Here is a 21,907-nt window from a genome sequence, read left to right on the forward strand (position 1 = left end):
TTAACATGTTTGATGTTTTGCCAGGTCCCAGTCTTGACCACCATGGCAGTATTTCCATCCCCTATGAGATCTCCATACCCAAAAGTGAGATCACCATGCGGTCTTTCCAGGACCAGGACTTCAACCACGGTGATAACTCAAGGTCCAAGCTCTACAAAGCTTCCATGGTGGAGCCCTCCTCCTCCAGCAGCCTGCGCAGCAGCCTCAGCGCTCAGCCCACAGACACCACGTCTGCAGACGTCAATGATTCAGAGTCCGGTTTTGAGAGCAGCAGTAGTACGACTACAGTCACCAGCTGGAGAAGCCAAAGACAAAACCAGTACTCTCCAGAAGACGGCATACCAGACACGAAGAATGTGACTGTGAGAAGCACCTGGAGGAACAAGGGCGCCACGACAGGAAACGAGGCAAAAAGCAAAAGAGGACTGTTAGATAACGGGTCTGAAGATGAAGCAGAGGCTTCAACAACATGGAGGGCATACCGCGCAACGACATTTGACGTCGACGAAAGCGTAAACAGCGGAGCAGCGGCTGGTTTAACAGCACAGAAGGTAACCAAGCCATCACCTGCAGAGGTGAGGGGACGTGTGAAAAACGACATTCCTCAAAAATATCAATACATAAAAGTGAATCTACCTAATATTCCACCTTTTGTGCGGTTTCCTGCCTCAGGTGTACATGCGCAGAATCAACAGTGTTGCTACAAACACTAAAGAAGCAGAGGAACCGGCTCTTCGGCGAGCCAGGAGCTCTCAGTCTCCCACTATGGAAACTGGAGGCTTGGGAAGGACGGTACCGCACGCACCTGTGACCTCTCAGTCCTGGAGTCGGTCATACTCCCAACAAACCCCCGTAGGTGCTTTTATTATTTACAAAGGACTGTCAAATGAAGTCTTTGGTAACAGAGCTAATAGAAACTGTTAGTTAAACAGATACTCCTAAGAGGATCATGTGACCACAAATTAAACAGACTTGTTTAACTCTACGTCTTATCTAAACTTAACACTGTTTATTTTTACTGAGTCATTTTTTCCAAATCTATTTGGCGATCCTCATCCAAAGTCTCCATGTTTTAAAAAAGCACATTTTTTAAATTTGGGATGTCCAAGATAAAAGCTTTAGCTTTTTTTTATATGCAAGATGTTTTACTAATTAAAAAGTATTGTTTTTCTAACTTTACTTTTAATTCCTAACATCAAAATTGACAAATATTTGGAAGTATTTGTGAAACCTACAAAGTTGAGCTCCTGGTGCGTCTAACTTTACGCTGCAGCTTCGTTTGTACTTTTTCCTGACGCCAGGCTCTGTGGCTTTAAGCTTAGGGCAGCAGTTCTGCAGGCTGGGCTCCTGCTGCCCCATTAAGCACCAAGAAAAAAGGGTGGGACACGTGAAAGGAGGGTGGAAATTAAAAAGAACCTCAACAGGGGAAAAGAAGGTCAAGAAAACACCAAGAAGAAGAAAATAGGATTCTTGTATTTAAATGTGCCACTCGCCACGTTACAGTGTCCAGCAGCTGCTTGGATTTGCACTGCTAGTTCAGATGGGGAAACGGTTGATATCAATGGCTGCAAATTAACAACACTGTGAAATTATTGGGGTTGCAGCCTAATGAGAAGGAGTGCAACCATGACAAGAAAGAAGTTAGATGCAGGGATGATTGAAACAGTTCTGGTGCCTAAAAAATGGTGCTCGAATGGAAAAAGCCTTTAGATGTGATAAAGCACTGTAGAAGAGTGCTTGAATGAGCCTAAGATGCTTTATGTCCTTCTTTCTGACAATCTACACTGCAGCTCTACATTTCCATTTTTACACACGCAGAAGTAAACACAGATTTAACCCTCATTTGCTACAACGTTTGCCTTTTTTTCAAAGCATTGTACTCTAGAACGTCACCCCTATCCATTGGGTCACTGAATTAGAATCTTATGCTCTGAAGTACAGTCAAACTTTCACCAGCTTCACCTTTGCCCAACCTCAAGGCCTCACCAATTCTCTCATGACCCCGCCCACAATCGATGGAAAGATAAAACGATTAGCTAGAATTGTACAGCAAAACTGAAGAGAAAACAAATGCTCCTTAAATTAAGCCCTGAAATCTGTGTATTTATACGTATCAGTTGTACCAAAAATGTTGGTACTAGTACTAACTATTTGAGAACTCTTTAGAAGTAATAAACATGTTTTAACTACAAATTTCTTTAATGAAAGTTTAGAATCTAATTAGGTTTCTTAGGGCGTTTTCAGACTGGAGACATTTGGTCTGCATAAAGTGAACCAGAGTTAATTTCCCTGATAATCCAGAACAAAGTTTCAATCTGAATACGTGCAAGCAGACCCTGATCCGGTACCAGGAACCGCTGTTGGACCCATCTTTCGAGGTAGTCTTGGTTCGTTTCCAATCAAACCAAACTTCGGTCTGTGCTTGGACTGGAACAACTGAACCAAAACGGCCACCGTAGCCGGTCAAACATGCAGCAGTGATGCAACAGCAACTGATTGAAATGTGGTCGGATGAATGCACACTCATTAAAACAACTTTTAACATGACACACATTGCTTCTCACACTGTTTTCTCAACAATCATATGTCTTAAACTCTTATCACCGGAACTCGTAGCCGTAGCGTCCCCAGTAGCCGCCTCAAACACAAGGACGGAGTCTGGTCCGAATACACCCTTAAAATACCATGATTGAAGGATTTTATTTTGATTTAATTAATAGTTGTTGACTCTGTGGAGTTCATTTAACCTTTTGTTTCCATCTTTAATGTAAAAATACTAATACACATAGCTAGCTTGGCCTCAGAGCTGTAATTGCCTGCATGCCTCTCGTTAACTTCAGCAGGCCTAATGAAAAGTGTCAGACGCTGAGGCTCAGCCCTTCCATGCTGCCTTTCATCACCGATGTAGACTGCTAAAAAGTGTCAGAGGTCTTTGTTTGGCAGGAGAGGATTCCTCCGTCCAGTTAAAGCTGGGGATAAACAGCATAATGTAGGCGAGGGTCTCCGCTAGGGTCAGTGCACACTCTGTGACCACATGTCTGTGACCTCGAGTTGTGTATTTCTGGGCCACTGAATGGTAAATAACACAGATCTTCTGTTGTTTTCTGCCCTTATCCACCATGACTCGGCTGAAATAGCCATACTTATTCCAACCTGTCGGTTTTTTTCTCCACCTCACATCAAAATTTCATTTTGAAGGAATTTACTAAAGACGTTGTAAAGCCGTTGGTCGTCCTGATGTTTGATGCATGAACTGCTCTCCCAGTTTGGATAACGATTACAAAAACAGTTGCTTAAGGGAAAAAAGAAATCAGTCAAAACATTAATGGGCTTTGAAGCATGTCTTGGAGCACAGCCGGCCCGCTCTGGTTTGCATTTTTTCGGACATTTCAGTGGTCTGAACTGCATCTATTCTCAGGATCGCTGAACAAATACAGCTGCAGCTGAGACACGAAACGTCAGGATCAGTCTGAGGGCTGATGATAGAGGGCTGTAACTGCAAACAGCCAGACTTCCTAACATCCCAATGATTGGTATTTAATTGTACTTCTATTTTTGGCCCCATCTTGATCTCTCCAAGTTTCCGACCACATGTGGTTTGATCTAGATCCAGTCCTTTCGTTTTTCCATTCCAGCAATAAATAAGTAGTTTGAGGGGAAAATATTCTTTACATATTTTAGAGTATTTTTGTAGAGATTAATAAAACAACCAAGTTATTTGAGTTCCGACATGTTTTATTCATTTAGGCCATCATATATAAAAGGAGCAACATTTGTTTAGAGAAAACTGCAGCATCTAACCGGCAACTTCTGTTGCGTCTGTTTGATTAAACAACTTTATTAATTAAGGCCAGTTTACAATCAGAAACGTTTGTTACAACTTTAAATCTCCTTAATTTACGAGAAAAAAGTTCTAACTTAAATTAAGAGAATAAAGTTGAATATTCAACTTAAAAAATCGGAGCCTATGACTTTTTTTTTTTGTAAATTTACGTGTTTAAAGTTATAAATTTATCACTTTAAATCTCATAAATTTAAACGAAAAAAGTAATACACTTACGATAATAAAAAAACAGTTGACTATGAGCTTATTTCGACTTTAATCATATACATTTACGAGATTTAAAGTCAGAAATTACTAGAAAAAAACTCATACATTTACATGTTTTAAAGTTGTAAATTTATGACTTTAAATCTCGTAAATTTACAAGAAAAAAGTCATAATTTCACCCAAAAAAGTCATACATTTACAGGCGGGAAAAGTAAAAAATATTCATTAAAAAAATTAATAAATGTACGAGCAATGTACTTTTTTCTCTTAAATGTATGTGTTAAAAGTTGTAAATTTATTACTTTAAAAATTGTAAATTTGCAAGAAATAAAAACAAATTAATTACATTTAGTAGAAAAAGTCATAAACGTACGAAAAAAGTTGGGCTCTCTGTGACTTTAATTTCTCATAAATTTATTAGATTTAAGGTAGTAAATTTATCAGAAAAAAAAATTATAAATTTATGAGACTTAGTCGTAAATGTATTACTTTAAATCTTGTAAATTAACAAGAGAAAAAAGCCATACATTTAGAAGAAAAGTCATAAATTTGCTTTTGGTTTAAAACGTTATAAGATAAATTAATGACTTTTTTAAATTTAAGAGCTTTAAAGTGATAAATGTATTGATTTAAATCTTGTAAATTTACAAAGAAACAAAGTTGACTGTTTGCTCACTTTGACTTTAATCTCATAAATTTACTAGATTTTAAATCATAAATCTTTGAGAAAAAAACTCATGAATTTACTAGATTAAAAGTTGTAAATGTATTAATTTTTTTGTGCCCCTAATACTCTGTCATACATAAACATTATTCCAACAGAAATTAGTGCAGATTTGAATATTTTAACAGCTGAAAGGCCAAAAAACAAAACGTATTCCTTTCATTGTTAAAGTAAAGGATTGTCACGAAATATCCCAATTTTGAAGTAATTATAGTAACTAATGACTTTAATTGTCAACAGGCCTTTTGTTTAATAAATCAGAATGTAGGTTTTTATCAGTTGATTGTTTCATGCTGCTATATTAATAAAACTTTTTTTTTATATAAAAAAGAGAAACATTATGGCTTTAGTGTATAAAATAAACCTACAAAAGTTCAGAAGAAAACATTGAAAATAAATTAGTTGAAATAAAAAGCTGCACATGCAGTTGCTGAACAGTTAGAAATAATTGCATCTGCAGACAATAGGAGGCTGTCTCCATCAGCATCTGCATCACACCAGCGTGCGGTATCGGAGGCTCTCAGACTCACTGCTGCACATCAATTATGATAAGACCAAGTCCAACAGGTTGGCACTAAAATGAGAACTGTTTGCTTTTGTCATTCTGCACCTTGGTGCTGAACAGTACAGCATTGTAGGACTTCCTCCTCACGCAGCAGCGGTGAAAGAGCCGTGAACTTATGCTTGGCTCCGCTCAGCGGGGCTGATCATCAAGATACCAAAACATCGTCTGTGGAAGCAGAAATCGGCAGCGCTCCCCTGATTTGACCCCCGCACAAAAAAATGAGAAATAACATCCTGAACGGTTTTACTGTGGTGGTTTTTTAGTTATAGGTTAGAGCGGACTGCACAAGTGACTCATAAAAAAAGCAATAAATGAGTTATTCCACAACATCAATTATCACTCATAAATCAAAGATTAAAATAACAAAAGCCACCCCCTGTGGAACTTTTCACCTGGGGTGTGCAGGGTTGTCTAGGTGGAACGCTGATTTAAACGCTTATGTTGGCAGGACAGCACGACTGCAGCAGAGTTGGAGAACAAACCCAAGTAGAAGATATCATTTGTTTTGTAGGACTTCCAGCATTTTTTATTTTTATTTTCTAGACTTGGTTCTTCTCTCAAATAAAATAATTTACCAATTTCTATTTTATCCTTAAATGTTTTGGTTTAACGCCGAGTTTTGTTAAACTGCCAGTTTTATTTTTGCCTCAACAACATTCCACATAGATGTTTATGGTCTACTCGGTTCTTCTAAGTCCCACTCCGATCATCTTTAGGTCTATTTTTAAAGTGTTCTTAGTGGTTTTATTATAATAATTATGCCGTATTTAGCCAAAGTAAAAAAAATTTTAAAAAAAAATGTTGTTTCTTAGGACATCTTTTCTGCAAAGTGGGAAAACGCCATTAGAAATTCACTTTTGAGTTGTGGGCGGGACCATTGGCGCAGAGCAATCCCGCCCCACTTCCTGTCATCTATCTGTTTACATACTCTCCCGCTAGCTTACAGCACGTTACACCTCAACCTGCAATAAAAATGGCGCAATATCGGTATCTAGCTGAATAGTTTTTAGAAAACTCGGACAAGAAAATCAAAGACGTACATGGATCTATTCGTCTGCTGGTGAATGAAGTGGAGCAGGGAGCTTGTGTCCCACCCAGCATATTTTCTATTTCACAAATAAGCTCTTTATCAAATGGTATTTTCTCATTTATTCCTGATTTAAACACTCAGAAATGCAATTTTGAGCTAATTTTCTTCATATATGTCCTCATCGGAAAAATGTCACAGGATTGTGTTAAAAACAAAAAAACAATTTAGACTGCAGACCACTGTCGATCAATCTCTTCCTGAACGTGTTTAGTTTGCCAAATTTACATAAATCTTCAATCAGTAACAGATTATTTTCATTATTTGTGTATCTTTGTATGTCTAGAAAGTGTGTAGTGATGAATACAGCTGATTATTTAGCAAATTTCACCTATTGCAAATGATTTTTAGAGCACAACTCCAGCTATAAACGTTCACTTTACATCTTTTTATTTTCCTTTTATTGCGTTAAAAGTGGATTGTGCAATGCAAGGCTTAACGTGAAAGACGAAAGAGACAAAGTTCCCATTCCTGCAGCTGTGACTTACCATAGAAGGAGAAAGAAAGCGCTCTCCCTCTCTGTCACCGGAGAAGGAAATGACAAAACGAAGTACACCCCCTTGGCAAGGTTGAACTGTGACTTATTTCCTGTCTGTAACCCCGAGAGACCCAAACATGCCGTTTAGCACGACTCTATCGAGCCAATTAGTGAGAATGCGTTCTAAATCTGCAGCAGAGGCCAACTGCAACCACCAAATGTCACTAATTACGGTGCTTTCTGCAAGCTGAAATTACAGGAGCGAGGTACTTTTTCTGTGTGCTTCACCAACTGCACCGTCATCCAACTCTCACTTTCTTGGAGGAGGATTGCTGAGGCTACGAGAGGGGACGTGCCGACGCGTCCACCACACTCTAGTAACTTGGGTTTTATTCTCTAGTCGGCCCGCCAAATTATAAATCTCTTAGCTTGGGGTTTGTTTGTGGCTTTTGGTTGGGAATTTTTCCTTTGGCTGGACTCCACATGGCAGACAGTCTCGGTCACATGCAAGCGAACATGACAGCATGTGTTTAATAGCCACATAAGACAAATGTCCTTTCAAAAAGTTCCTTCTTACAAGTCTAAAATATGGAGCTGAATGAATTCACCTGTGGAGTTTATTTTATTATTATTATTGTGATTGTTTGATCAAATTTGTGTCTAATTTTCCCCCTTCAGAGCACATACAACCCAGACCCCAGTCCAAACCCGAGCCACAGCCCGGCCTCGTGGAGACGACCGCTCCCCACCAGCGACTCGCAACACGCGGGGGCTTCAAACGACCGGCTGACCAAGGCCGCAGGAGCCTCCTCCAGAGCAGGGGCGGAGCCATGGTCCGGCCGATGGCAAGGGTCGGGGGGCAGAACCGAGGGGAGGACGGGAGCGGGAAGCCGACAGTGGAACCACCGTCAGTCTGAGCATCACTAGAGGAGGGTAGGAGCAGAGAGAATCTTTTTTTTCATTTTTTTGGCTTCTAAAAAGTCTTCCAATAACAGAAACAGATGTTATAATTACATCTCAGCTCCTTTGGGGCTTTAATTTTAAATATGCGGCGTCAAACTGATGCAGACGGATTTGGTGGGAAATATCAGGTTGTTTCCTCACAAGATGTTCTGCTGAAATATGAAAAATAAGGCTCAAAAAGTGAAAACTTTGTATCTTCAGATAGTCTCAGGTCTCCGGTAAACGCCGGGTTTAACAGGTGTTTATTATTTTAGACACAGATCTAAAGTAGTGCAGACGTCCGCAGTGTTGCCAGATTTTAAAAGGGTTTTTGGGGAAAAAAAAATGGTTGCAACTTTTCACCAAAGCTGCTGCTGCCTACTATTAGGAGATATATATGGTATTTTATAGCTGTATTTCAAGACTCACTCAAATCATCTTTTGATCCATTTTAATTAGGGGTGTAACGGATCACAAATCTCTCGGTTCGGATCGTGTCACGTTTTTCGGATCAGTAAAAAATAAGAAACAATGAAAAAAAAAAAGAAGATAAAAGCCTAAAATCACTTTTTTGAGAAGCATTGAAACATATATTTGAGAAAACATGTAGTTTCTGAAGACATTTACATGTCTGGAGACCGAAACTGCAAAAACTGAGAGGAAAAAAAATGATTAATATGCAATTCCCCTTGCCCCCACCCCCCAATGTGCAAATTAAATCTTAAACGGAAAAGTAAAAAACAAGCTTTCATTATTTTTTTGGTATTAATTGTAGGATTGAAATGAACTGTGGGAACATTTAAATGTTTCAAATAATTATTTACACCCCTAATTTTAATTATGATTAATTAGCCAAAATAAACAAAACTATGTCGTTTTCTAGGACATAGTTTCTGCAGACTGGCACTATTTCATGCAGAGTTGCTCAGCTCCAGAAGCCACGCCCCCTCAGAGGAGATTTTAGGCTTCAGATTAACATGATAAATGGCTTTTTAAGACATTAGGGTTGTGGGATTTTGGTTAAAAACATAATAATCATAGTTAAAACACTACCGGGAACTTTTTTTTATAAAATAAATTGTCATAAGGGGACATTGAGAAACACTTCTAATGCTTTTTTTCTATTTCCAGCGCCCTAAAGGTCTCTAAATGGCACACGGAGGAGCAAACGGCGGTCTACCACCCACCCCTGTCCACGTGTAACTCCACCATCTCCAGATTCCTCAGCGAGGACGAAGAAGAAACAGCAGCCGACCGACTGCCTCTTGGTGCTCGCCGTAACCCCGGAAAGCCTGCGCGTCCTCTTCTGCTTCCCGCACTGGATGTATTTTTCATGTAACCTCAAAGCTTGACAAGGGAGAGGCTGGCATGCTGGGGAACACTGGAGATTTTCCTGCGTGCCAGAAAAGACATTCTAATGGATTTTCAGGAAGAAAGACTTCAAATGCCTTTAGAACCATTACCCAAACCTCAGTGGGGCTGAATGTTTGACTTTTTGGAGGAATTTTCATCCTCTCTCGGTTTTCACTTAATAAGAGTCGAGTTCTGGAGGCCAGAATCATCACCACAAACCAGGAGATCTTTTCTTTAACTGTGACCAAAAACAGGAAGCAAATTACCCTCATTGTCTCTCTTTAATGTTTTAGGTTCAAACGGACATCTTATCTGGCGCGTTTGTCCTTGAATCGGCATGCAGACGTGTCCAAGTTCACTTTCTGCATGTTTTTAATCAATAAAAAAAAAGCTTGCGACTCGGCATGTAATCTGGATTTTCAGAACACAGTATTTCCGATAAACTGGGACCTTATTTGGGGGGACCTCGCTTTTGGTTTACGGTAATTTGCTTCCTGTTCGTTTCATTTCTTGGCATTTGAAGTGAAAACATTTGAGGTGGCGGTGGAGGGTCTACGTCATCTCAAACCAGGATCGGGATGAGGTCGTGACGGCAAACCGAGTATTAGGAGATTCACAGACCTCCAGGATCTCCAGACTGGATTCGCAGTGCGAATCGTCCCAGATCTTTTTTTTTTTTTTTTTTTTTTTTATCACAGAAAAACGTGCAGCCACTGGCCAGTGTTAGGAACAGGCTTTTTTTTTTATTTTTATTGTGTGTCTGAACTTTCTCTTACAAGCTTCCTGCAGGGTTTTAGGATGGGCCTTCTACATAGACTGTAACCCTAGAAGGACATTACTGAATGTTGTTGGAGAAAACCGGATTTTCAAGTGGAAATGTGGGATTCCTCACCTCTGCCTTCGCCCGCCCAGCCCTGCTACCTCCTGTTAGCCTCCCATACATGCGACAGAGTCCGGAGCTCAGCCTGTTACCAGAGGACTGTATGCAATCAACGGAAATGCAGAAGAATGCACACCTCCACCTAGAAATGCTTCAATGTTTACCTACATTATGTTCATCTGTGCCTTAAATCCAGGAAGAGATTGTCAGAAAAAACGAATTTTGGTTTTATTTTTTCTCTCTAAGCAAGTATTTTTGTATTTTGGCTTCATGACAGAGAAGAACAGACATCCAGAGTCCGAGCGTGTTATCCCTGCTTCTGTTTTTCTTGAATTCTTATCTCTCAGTCTGCTCTCTAACTCCAGCGCCGGACGCCGTCGGCTCAAAGAAACGTTTTATTTAAGGCCAGAGGCCCGTCACCGGAGCCTGACGTACAGCTCCCCGGGTAGCTGAAAGGTCAGAGATCAGGCTGCATCTAATCCCGTCTCCGCAGCTCGACTTGGTGCTTCTAAATACGGGAGGTGGGACGGACGGCGGACAGCTTGGCAGGGACGACTGCTTTGTGGTTAATTAAAACGCACTCCAGAGGCTCACGCGGCGTTTGGGGCGTTCGGCTCCCTATAAAGTCGCCGATCACCTGCTTCCTTCCATCCAAACGGCCGTGAAGCCCCTTTACCTCCTCTTGAACCGTCTTTCGTGCTCTTTCTTGAAAAGAGCGATTAAAACGGGAGAGTCGACCTGTCGGAAACTGTAGGTTTTACGGCTCAAGGGAGGGTTTCCTCTTTTTTTTTTTTTTTTTCTTTAAGCAAAAGGGCAAAGTTGAAACTCCATCCTCTGCTCTGCTTCCTCTTCCTTACAAGGCCCACATGTACGCAAACTCTCCCGTCCCGAACACGCCATCCTTCATGCTTTCAGTTGAGGTTGGATGGTTTCGAAAATGGAGACGATCAAGAAAAACGTTATGATTGAGACTAAAAAGTCACCGTCGCGGACTGAATCAAACTTTTCGGCATCTGCACTTAACCAGCACTTAATAAGAAGTGAATTTCCCCGCCCCATGTCCCAGAACTGTACAGTTTTTAACCGTTTTGTGCTGAATGTATTAAAATTGGAGTATTTAAAAAGTCATTTTAAGGAAATATGTTTTAACAGAAACCGTGAAACCATCCCCTCTCATCTATTGTTGTGCCAAATCATTCCACACTCTGTTCTAACACCCCCCCCCACCGTTGTAGATACCCTCATGATATAAAAAAAGAGGAAATTTTACATTTTAGGGCCTTTTTTTCCACTCGTGTATGTTTTTGTTAAACAAAAGATCTTATTTTGAAATCTATATTGGATAGATTTTATTTAAAGAAACTTGTAATTTTGTAAAATGGGCCTTTTGTTATTGATATATATTAAATATTTGTCCATCTCGTTTTTAAAAGTAAAAAAAATATTGCTTTTTTTTGACAAAGTTGGTGGTCTCTGTTTCTACACTCCTGGAGAGTTTATTTTTCTGCATTTTGTGTTTAATAGTTTGGAGATTTTACACAAACCTGCACGTGAAAGAGGGGTTATCATCAGTCATTAAATGGAATTTTTGCTGTTCTTTCAGCTTTGTAAGCTTTTACCTATATAAGTAAAGCAGGTGGTAAACAAAAATCAATCATAAGCAGAGGTGTCAAACATTAAAAATGTAGATTTCAAGGTTGGATCTCATGTCACAAAAGTCAGGATTTTTCTTTTCTTTTCAATGTTAGGCTTGTGCATGTTTTAACATTACTGTGGCAATCTGCATGTAGGTCTCCTGATGCTGCCAACTGTACAGCAAGTCCATATGTATTCCAATAAAAATAAAAAAAGCAAATTATCTGTAACACGTCTGTGTGCGGACTCGCCTAAATGTGCAAAACAGAAGTTTTCCTGAGCGTGCTCAGCAAGTTCTCATTTCATTGTACCCCACCACTCCCCAATGTTCTTTTTTTTTTATGTGAGTGTGTGAAACTTCAGTCTCTGGTTCCTGCAGCGGAGGGAACAGGAGCTGACGGCGTGCAAAATAAGCAGGGAGACAAATGAGGCAAATTGGTGGGGTACATGCAGGAAAACCGCAAGGCCGCCGTGGAATGCAGAGTCAGGGTTCCACGCTCTTCCTAAACGGTTACGCCCCCCCGATTCTTGACGGCCAGAGCTGCTGCTTCTACAACTTTACAACCAGCGTCTGATCCTCTACACATGAGGAGCCCCATTCCCAGCTGCAAACCAGCTTTTATTCTCAGTAAATGTACTTTTAACCTGCTGGACTACTGGATCACACACCCCAATTTCTGGACAGAATGGATGTTTTGGGGTTTTTTAATTTCAATATAAATCACAAAAAACATTTACGGCTTAAATCAAACCAATTTATGCTTTTAATAAACACAACCGTGTGTCCAGTTTTTTCATAAAGCCAAATAATTCGCATGTTTTCTCCAGCAGCTGTAGAGTCTTTGAAGGCTGCAAAAAAACTCAAGTCTGTGTCTCTGATTTCTCTCAATACGGTTTATTTTTATGATGTTTATTTTCATTTTTGTTTTGTGTTCATTAAATATCTACACATAAAACAATCAAGTCTGGGACTGCATGGTGGTGTAGTGGTTAGCAATCATTTCACAGTGAGTCGGCTCTAGTTCTATAGGAAAATATAGAAATTTCTTAAAAATTAAAAGTTGAAAATGCTCCCAAAAGAAACCCTAAAGGGACATTGATGTAAAAAAAATAAAGTTAGAACCTGGCTGGTAGTAAACACCAGTTACTGTATTTATTTATTTATTTTTCTTTAAAAAAAAATGGTTACCATCTGGTGAGCATAGTATATATTTTTCTATATTACATTGTATTTGTGATGTTAAAATACTTTGGGCCGGGCCAATCGCTCCCTTTTTTGCTGCACAACAAGGATGGGTAAAAGTGGAACGAGGTCGCTTCACACAAATGGACCCGCCCACAACTACTGCCGCTCTGCAGAAACTATGTCCTAGAAATCACAGATTTTTTTTACCTAAAAACAGCATAGTCGTAATTAAAAGAGAACTTTTAAAATAGATCAAAATATGTTCATGGTGGATCTTTAAATTTATACCAAATGCTATTTGTGTTCTAGCTGTGTGTGAAATTGGAAGTTATAGTTCCTTAGTGCCGTTTTATCTGCAGGTGTGTGAAGGTCCAGAGACACGCCAACATTTTGAGATTACAACTCCTGATCGTCTCCTAGCTCTGAAATAAAGCAGTAAAATCGACCAATCGACCACTTTCCTCAGAAATTTGGCATTGGTTTAAAAGCAAAAATCAAATTGGGTGAATAAACGCTTAACTGTTAATTTTTCTGCCAAGAAGCAAATTGATTTAAATGCATTAGTGCAAAAAGAGCAACTTTCTGAGCTTTATTTACTCCTCCACAGACAGACTGAAGAAATCTTTAGTTCCTCCTGCCTCTGCATCTAAGAAGTAATCACTTTTAATTCATTGATTTTTAATTTATTTAATCCATTGACTATTTTTTTGTGTGTTTTTAAGATTGGCCACTTTTAAATTTCCTCATGGATTATTAAAGAATCTATCTTTAGACCAAACTGGTTATTACTTTAAATTTGTTACACATTTGTTTTATATTAATTAGTTTGTTTTTGTCATGACTAATCGACTGGACTTTTTTTTATTGTTTTACCATAAAGAGAACAAACCAAAAGCAGCTCAGATGACTGTTGTTACGTGAAACCTTTCCTTTGGTCAGAATAACAGCAACCCTGAGGCCAAACGGCGTCTGTCATCTAAGACCAAACCCTGAAACGCAAAAAGACGACAAGAAACTTTCATTCCACGGAGCAGTTTTTGAATTTCTTTTAATAACAAAACATTTAACTATAAAAAATGAACACAAACATCTGTCATGGCAGCATGCCACTCACATTAAACCAACAGCTTTTCTGTCCGTCAGCTGAAGCTTCTTCACTTAAATATTCTGCCTCAAACAGTAGAAATGAAATCTGAAAGACAAACGGCTAAAAGAAACAGGAAACGCTTTTGTGACAACTTCCTTTGAAATGTAAACGCTGTAGTGGGAGGGGCTCTGCTGGCTCCAGAGTTGAACTTTTGTGTGTTTGTGGACGGGTTTTCAACCGTTATTTCTAGTTTGTACAACAGTTCATAAATAGAAAAATTCCACGTTTGACTCTAGCGAAGAGAATTTCCTAAATGTGACTGAAGGGAGGTGAAATGAGAGCTAGTGGTGTGTTTATAATGGGTTTCTTAATTACGCTTTTTCTGAAACTAGAAGTGTAATTTGTCCTTTCAAAATCAAAGTCTTTTTCCGGGACTCGAGTCGCGCGGCCGGAGAGTCCGAGTGGTTCCCGTTCAGACGCTGGCAGCGGGCTGCGCCTGCTGGGGGTTGCTGTTGGCCGTGGGGGTGGCTTGTCTGGGGAGTGTGTACATTGCGCCGAGGAACTGATCTGCGATGCGTCCAGCTTCCCTGAGGCCGCTTAGCAGGGCGCCGTGAACCGTGGCGGGGTAATTTCTGATGGTGTGCTCGCCGGCGAAGAACAGACGAGGGACGGGCTGGAGGAGAAGGAAACAGAACATCGTTTTAGTGAGAAAATGGGGACAAAAATGAGCAGGAAAAAGAAAATCACTGGGGTCACAGTGCCAACCTTGTATATGCCAACCTTCAAGCAGGAAATACCACAGCCTACATTTATCTGCATTTCCATTAACTATGAAATATGTTATTTTAAAATCATTGAACAGGGTTCATAGACATATATATATAGAGAGACTGTCAATGGTCAAGCTGCACCACACTGCTGTGACGTCATCCAAATGCTCCCTTTTATTGAATCAACTTGTTCTCATCCATTGCTGTGTTTTTAATGAATTATCATGTGAGTTGGTTTGTGTTTAATCGCATGATTAGGATTTAATGCAAACAGTGTAATTGCGAAATTACGTTTTTTCTAGAATTTCAATAAAGTTTTGCGCATATGTGTAATAGGGATGTCCCGATCCAAACACATGATCGAAAATTGGACCCGATCACATGGTTAATAACTTGATCGGTTTCGAATATTATCTCCCAAAATCTAATTATGATCAGAATTCCAGATAAATACTCCAAGCAGCAGGCTAACAAAAACAGTTCAGTCAAGCTAGCTAGATGTTCAATAACTCTAACGCTTTAAACTGACGGTAAATGTCTATTAGTTTGTTTTTAAGTAAACAACAACCTACAAATGCATTTCAACAGAAAAAACGTTTTTTTTTAAGACGCCACAACCCGAGCTGTTCTTTGACAGGCCTTTTTTTATGTTTCTGACAGAGAAATAAAAGTTGAAAAAGTGAACAACTGTGGTACTACAAACTAAAAATCTGATGTTTTAAGAGGTTTTAGTCTTAAGAAGTTAAAAAAAGTGAATAAATTGTTCAATTGTTCTAATATCAATCATGAATACGTATTTGTGTTACAAAGTCAATCATTTTTAGGAAATTTTAAAAAATTGCTCTAAAAATATTAAAGTTATCACCTATATTTAGTAGATAAAAGTTTTTTTTTTGTTTTTTAGGTAATAGTTTCACTATTTTTACTAGTTTGTTAAAGCTACTTCACAGAAGTTTTCTGTTTAAGCATTAAACGATAAAATAATAGAGAAAAGTATGAATCTGTTTTTTTATTTATTCCTTATTTTTTTAAATAAGTTACAAAAGTAGCCAATCGGGACTCAGAAATGACACTGATTGGGCCCAAAAAACCGGACCGGGACATTCCTAATGTGTAATGGAAACTCAGAATCCTAAACTATGAAACCTCAGGTTCTAAAGTTTCCTATTCATCCACCCATGCTTACCTCAACACGAATCTCTCATCACACTTGTATTTATTGTTGTTTTTTTCAACTGGATCTGTCTATGTGCTCCTTCTAATCCTCTTTTATCATTTCGTTCTGTGTTGCATCTCCAATATTGTGTGGAAATAAAAACTAAAGAATCTGACTTTAAGGAGACGAGGTTGAATGTGCACAAATACCGCTGGAGAAGCCATAAAACACGCGCCGGCGTTGAACTGCGCCCCGCTGGTCTGGGTAATTGTCGGCTCATTTCTGGGCTCACCTGAGAGGCTCCAGGTATGGCGGGTCCAGGCGTGATGGGCTGCGCCATGAGGTCATAGTCGTTTCCTGAGGAACCAGCTGCCACGTACGAGTAGGAGCCCCTCGCCCAGGGGTCGGCCCGCCAGCGAGTCACGACTGTTTCTTTGGGCTGCCGTGACAACGAAAACACACTTTCAGGGGGTTGCCGTGACGACCACAGCCTCACGTAAACAGCTTCAACGTCGGCCTTCATGCACGAAACTTAAACTCCACTCGAAACCAGAAGCAAATGGTTCTTAATGACGGTTGGTTTGGATGCGACTACAAGCTCTTCCACACATGTTCACTGTATTCTGAAAAACTTTATCATAACATTTGTACTTAAAGATAATAAATGTGTAAATTGTTTGAATAAAAAAGGACGAGTCTCAGTGGAGATGATGCTGTTCCTCATACCTGTGGAACTGCACTACTTCCAAAGATTCCTTTGAGAATAGCCAGACAGCGTCCGACGATGACGTCATCGCTGATGTTCTCCATAATCCCAGCGGCCTCGCCGGCCATCAGAGCCAGCAGGATGGGAGCTGAGGGCATTCGACACACAAATGTTTCTAAGCACCAGTTTCAATTCATCAGCTGTAAACCCAGGAAGGCTTTATTATCACCTTTATAGAGATTCCAGAAGAGGAAGAGCTCGCCTCGGCTTGCGGTGGTGGAGCCGACGTGACCGAACAGGTTAACGCTCGGATCCCAGAAGACGCGGTCAAAACACAACACCACCTGCAAACAGGGAGGAGCAAAAAAAGCATTGATTTCAGTCCAAAGCTTTTGCAGGCTGGATATAATCCCATATTAAAGCACAGCTGTGCATGCGAGGAGGAAAGTGCTCCCTCTGCTGGAGACTCAGCGGAACCAGCAGCTGGGATTGCATAAGAATGCAGCATTCTCCTCAGTGCTGCAGCAGCGTCACAAGGTAACCGTCCTGCTGCTGAGTAACAGAGCAGGTGGGTCAGGAGTGACGCAGAATCAACCTCATATAGCATCTCTCATGCGGGGACTCCTTCCCTGATGATGCTTTAAAGCCACTTTCTTTACTTAGTGCAGGAAAATCCTAACAATAAATAGAGACGACACAAATAAAGTAACCTCCAAATGTCTAAAAGTACTCACTTATGAACTGCAAAAAAAAAAAAAAACAGCATAGGAATTGTGATTTTATTTCATTTCCTGTTTCCCTCACTAACTGAAGGTCACACTTGCAGCACGAGGACACTGCAGCAGAATCAGAAATGTAATGTCGCCTTAAAGCAGGTATCTGCACATGTGGGTCTAAACACCAGCACAAGCTGGAGCATAAGATTTTACGTCTTCAGTCTCAGAAGCTTTTTTATAAATATTTTCACGTCAAACATGTTCACATTATTGTTAGTTCTGCAGTCAAAGTAGCTTAAAATCTCACTTCAGTCAAAATGCTGTTTTTAGTAATACGTTTTCTGAATATGGAGGACAAATATAAATCAAATTAAGCTTAACATTTTATTTCTGAGTTTATCTTGATTAAATTGTTGTGAATGAGGAGCAGACAGTTTGAAAAAGAGCGTATTTGTGACGTCGAAAACTCAAAAGGCGAGCTACAAGCTCTCTGTAACAAGGATGGGAAGAGGGGGTGGGGTTGCTTCGTCCCGCCCACAACTCAGAGGTGAATTTCTAATGAACTACTGCCGCTCTACAGAAACTATGTCCTAAAAAAATGATTAAACTGTCTAAATTGGCTAAAAATGGGATAATCATAATTTAAAAAAAAACACTTTCAAAAGTGGATTAAACGATGATTGGAGAGACTTTAAAGACTTTTTGTGCATTTTTAACATTTTCTTGTAGCATTTTTCTCACAAAAGAGGACCAATAGAAAACAATGTACAATTAAATCTGGGTTTCTGATTATTTCTTACCCCAAATTCCGTTGGATCTAAAAATCGGATCCTAGAAAAACCTAGTCAATGATGCAGCTACTGACTGGACGTGCCAGTCTCTTTTACCACTACGCACATTTATTTTCCTCGCCCGAGCTGGCCTGTGGCTCAAAACTGTACAGCTGGATGGCTCCAATAATGCTAGCTTGGGGGCTAAAAGCCAAGAGAATCTGGCAACAGAGGAAAAAATATGGCGTCTGAAAATTAAAGAGCTACTAGCGCCGAGGAGGGAAAAGGGGCGGGGTTGCTCTAAGCCAACAGTCCCGCCCACACAGCTACAACTGTCTTTGTAATGAGTTACTGCTGCATAAAATATGTCTTAAAATCTACAAAATCTTTAACATACTGTAACTTTTCAACTGTTAACACGATTATTCCAGTAGATTTTGAAGGAGAAAAGCGGCTCGCCGCTTTTCTCCTTCAAAATCTACTGGAATAATCGTGTTAACTTTTTAAAACTTACAGTAAATCAAAGAATATAAACACTGGAGCTCCAGGGTTAAAGAGTTAAGGTGTTCGGAGTCGCACCTTGTTGAGGTTGCCGAATCCCATCCTCTGAATGGCTGAAGTCTTCCACTCCGGCAGCGGCGGGACGAACTGCACCGCGGGGGGCTGCTGCTTCAACACCCCGAGGGGCAGCGTGCACAGCACGGCGTCGCACTTGTATATGAAGGTCTGGGTGGTGGAGCGCGTGTTGACGGCGATCACCTCGCAGCCTGAAGAGACAATGAGTAAAAAAATAAGAAAACTGTCTGAATGCTCAGAAGTTCAGGTCGTTTTCGACTGGTTTTCGGACTCACGTACCCGACGCCGTGTACCGGACCTGTCGCACGGCGGTGTTCAGCTTGATGTCTAAACCTTCAGCCAGAGCCACAGGAACACAGGAGTAACCGTTTCTCACAGTTAAGTGGCTGCCAGTGAATTCAAAGTCGTCATCCTGTAGAGACGAGAAAAATCCATCATCACCGGCTAAATAAAACTGAAATATTCTAAAAAAAACTGCCAGGAATGACCTGGGATGGCCCAGACATGTGCTCACCTGATCCCAGTGCTTGAGAGAAAGGGTGGAGAGGGGTGTAGCGTTGGCAAACTCCAGGTTGGCGAAGTGCCAGTCTAGGATCTGCCGATCCCTCGATGAGAGGTAAACATCGCTGTGGGAAAGACGAGGAAGAAACGGAGACGTTCGGTGGCTCTGGCAGCAATTAAGACATCAGACGGGCAGGAGTGAAGTTTCAGCTGCAGCCTGTCGGGACGCGCCGGTCTGCACGCGCTCGGTTTCCCTGCCTCACACCTGTCTCTAATGACTGTCATTTTCAGGCAGAGTTTGATGCTTAACATGGAAAGCATGCAGGTCGGTGGATTAGGAAAGCACTAAAAATTGAATGACGAGTGTTACGTTCTGCTGCTGGACCTTTTTTCCATCCGGTCCTTCTGCTCACCTGGCAGGTGTGGCCAATGTGCTGTCTATTTGAGACAGAGAGCAGAGCAGGCTGGGTTTGGTTCTCTTCTACCATTTTTGTCCTCAGCAATCTTAAACTGCTGGGTTTTGTTATGTTACTTTGGGGTTGGACTTTGGTAGTCTTGCTTTGCTGGCTTTATTTATTTGTTTTCTTTAGCAGGGAGCTGCTGATTCATGGTCGACATTGGCTGGGTCAACGGTCTCCCGACTAATTTTGTGTTTGACCAAGGTTACAACTCCCTTTGGTGTGTTCTTTCTTTCAGGACATGGGGTTTTTGTTTGTTTACTTAATAAACTGTCCTCTTTTTATTCTTTCTTTGTGTCCAGTTTTATGTTATTGTTCCCTTTTGGTATTTATCCCCTAGACCAGGGGTCGGCAACCTTTGGACTCGTTTTCTACCGATCAAAACCTAGAAGAAGCCACATAGATTTACTTTAGCCTTTAAGAAATGTGAAAATTCATTACCATTTTTTTAATTAATATTAATTATTAAAATTTTTGGCACGATCAAAAGCAAAAATATAAAGAAACTAGCATCTCTCAAAATGGGATTTTTTTTTTCCATTTTTACCTTTTAGTAGGTAAAAACGAATTAAAATAGTGGATGTCGAATAAGCCAAAAAGCTAGCTCGTTGCTTAATTACTAGCTAAACTCGTAAATAGCCTAAAATTCCTCAGTAACCTAAATTACTCAAATGTTAGCTTGTTGCTAAAAATAGAAGCTAAACTCTAAAATTTGTCTAAAAAATCTCAGTAGAAATTTACAGTACAAGTACAAATTACCCAAAAACTTTAGCTTATCGCTAAATTTTTAGCTAAACTCCAAATTAGCATTAAAAAACTCGGATGTCAAACTAGGGGAAAAAAAAAACTTGTTGCTTAATTACTAGCTAAACTCCAGAAAAGCCTAAAATTCCTTATTAAACTAGATTATAAAAATTAAAAAAACTTTAAAAACTTCCTGTTAAATTATGTTTCTTCAGCAAGAGAGCCACCATGGAGAGATAAAAGAGCTTGCAGACAGGTTGCAGACCCCTGCCCTAAACTCTGGGCCGGTTTACCCATTGGGGACATAACGAGTATAAATAAAAATTCTAAAAAGATGCATTTATTGCTGTAAAAGTTATTTTCAGCACTATTTTATTTTCTCATGCAAGATATCTGAAGATATATTTATATTTTTAATAAATCCAATGATAAGAGACAGAGGTGTTGTTTCGTTTAGCTGAAACATCTGTGCAAAAATGAGCAAAGCAGCAGAAATGTGGGTGGATGTGTTACCTGGGTGGATTGGCCTCCAGCTCCTGCAGTTTTTCTTCCAGCTTCACCTGCAGCTCCGCCAACTCGTCGTACTCCTACACGGAAAGAAGGAAGCACACTTTTCATTCATTTATTTAAAGTTAAATAAAATATATAAAAGATTTGGGGGAAAATCCTCTGCGACTAAATGTAGAGTCATTGATTAACTCAATATAAAGCAAAGAAAATGTGCCACATGTTTGGTTTCTACAGGAATTAGCCTTTAAACGTCATCTGATAACAAATGGAATTTGAGTCGCGTCTTGATCTGGGTGGGGGCATGTTGGTTCACAACAAGGACACACCCAAAAACCTGCAGCTGGGAAAGAGGAGGACTGACTCAACCTGTTCATCGCTTCACCACAACAGAGTGAGCCAGAACACCGGAGCGCAGTCTGGAAACGCCTCCTGAGGCGAAAGGCGGGTTTCACACCATAAACCTGAGGAGATCCCGGAGGCGGTAAGAGTCCCAAAATACCTCCACAAAAATAAACTGACAAAAGCTGCTTTAACCCTTAGGAGTCCAGGCATCTTTTTACCACAATGTTACACAATAATTCTATGGTAAATCTACAACTAAAAGTAAATTCTGAGAAGTAAATATTTTGGGGCCAAATCAGGATCAACTTAAAAGACCCACGCTAATGAAAATTGTGTCTTTCACATGTTCTTGTAGCAATTTTCTCACACTTAAGGAAATATATAAAATAATTTAAGATTAAAACAGCATTTCTAAGTACTTCTTTACTCAAATCTGGTTTAATCAGGAGCAGATGAAAACCTGCGGTTTGAAAAAGCTCAGGTTTGAGACGCAGCAGCTGCCATGGTCGGCCAAAGTCTCCATTCTCCACTACAATTCAATTGCATCCAACTAAAGACAAACAGATCCAAAAACGTCTTAATTTTCCTCACCCGAGCTACCATCTGGCTCAAAACTGTACAGCTGGTTAGCTTTGATATTGCTCAACGTTTTTTTTTTTTTTTTTTTTTT

The 21,907-nt window shown here is 40.0% G+C and overlaps 2 protein-coding genes across 10 annotated transcripts in view; one reads left to right on the top strand and one right to left on the bottom strand.

Moving 5' to 3' along the window:
- Nucleotides 1-11,947, top strand: part of luzp1 (leucine zipper protein 1) — a 46,214-nt gene extending 34,267 nt beyond the window's left edge. For 2 of the 3 annotated variants that reach the window (XM_024269807.2, XM_024269814.2), the window contains exons 5-8: nt 25-575; nt 673-852; nt 7,584-7,838; nt 8,979-11,947. In XM_024269807.2, the coding sequence (XP_024125575.1) occupies nt 25-575; nt 673-852; nt 7,584-7,832 (980 nt within the window). In that variant the 3' untranslated portion in view covers nt 7,833-7,838; nt 8,979-11,947. The remainder of the gene's footprint in view (nt 1-24; nt 576-672; nt 853-7,583; nt 7,839-8,978) is intronic. The other variant, XM_024269824.2, reaches the window with a different exon arrangement.
- Nucleotides 11,948-13,603: 1,656 nt separating this feature from the next.
- kdm1a (lysine (K)-specific demethylase 1a) overlaps nt 13,604-21,907 on the bottom strand; it is a 20,241-nt gene continuing 11,937 nt past the window's right edge. For 5 of the 7 annotated variants that reach the window (XM_024267721.2, XM_024267713.2, XM_024267689.2 and 2 more), the window contains 8 exons: nt 20,899-20,972; nt 19,197-19,308; nt 18,962-19,094; nt 18,686-18,873; nt 16,850-16,964; nt 16,641-16,768; nt 16,207-16,353; nt 13,932-14,661 (listed from right to left, as the gene is read on the bottom strand). In XM_024267721.2, coding sequence (XP_024123489.1) covers nt 14,461-14,661; nt 16,207-16,353; nt 16,641-16,768; nt 16,850-16,964; nt 18,686-18,873; nt 18,962-19,094; nt 19,197-19,308; nt 20,899-20,972 — 1,098 coding nt within the window. In that variant the 3' untranslated portion in view covers nt 13,932-14,460. Of the gene's footprint in view, nt 13,891-13,931; nt 14,662-16,206; nt 16,354-16,640; nt 16,769-16,849; nt 16,965-18,685; nt 18,874-18,961; nt 19,095-19,196; nt 19,309-20,898; nt 20,973-21,907 lie in introns of those variants that run through there. The other 2 variants (XR_002918772.2, XM_024267704.2) reach the window with 2 other exon arrangements.

This window comes from Oryzias melastigma, linkage group LG22 (assembly GCF_002922805.2).
Source record: "Oryzias melastigma strain HK-1 linkage group LG22, ASM292280v2, whole genome shotgun sequence".
Classification (NCBI taxonomy): Eukaryota; Metazoa; Chordata; class Actinopteri; order Beloniformes; family Adrianichthyidae; genus Oryzias; species Oryzias melastigma.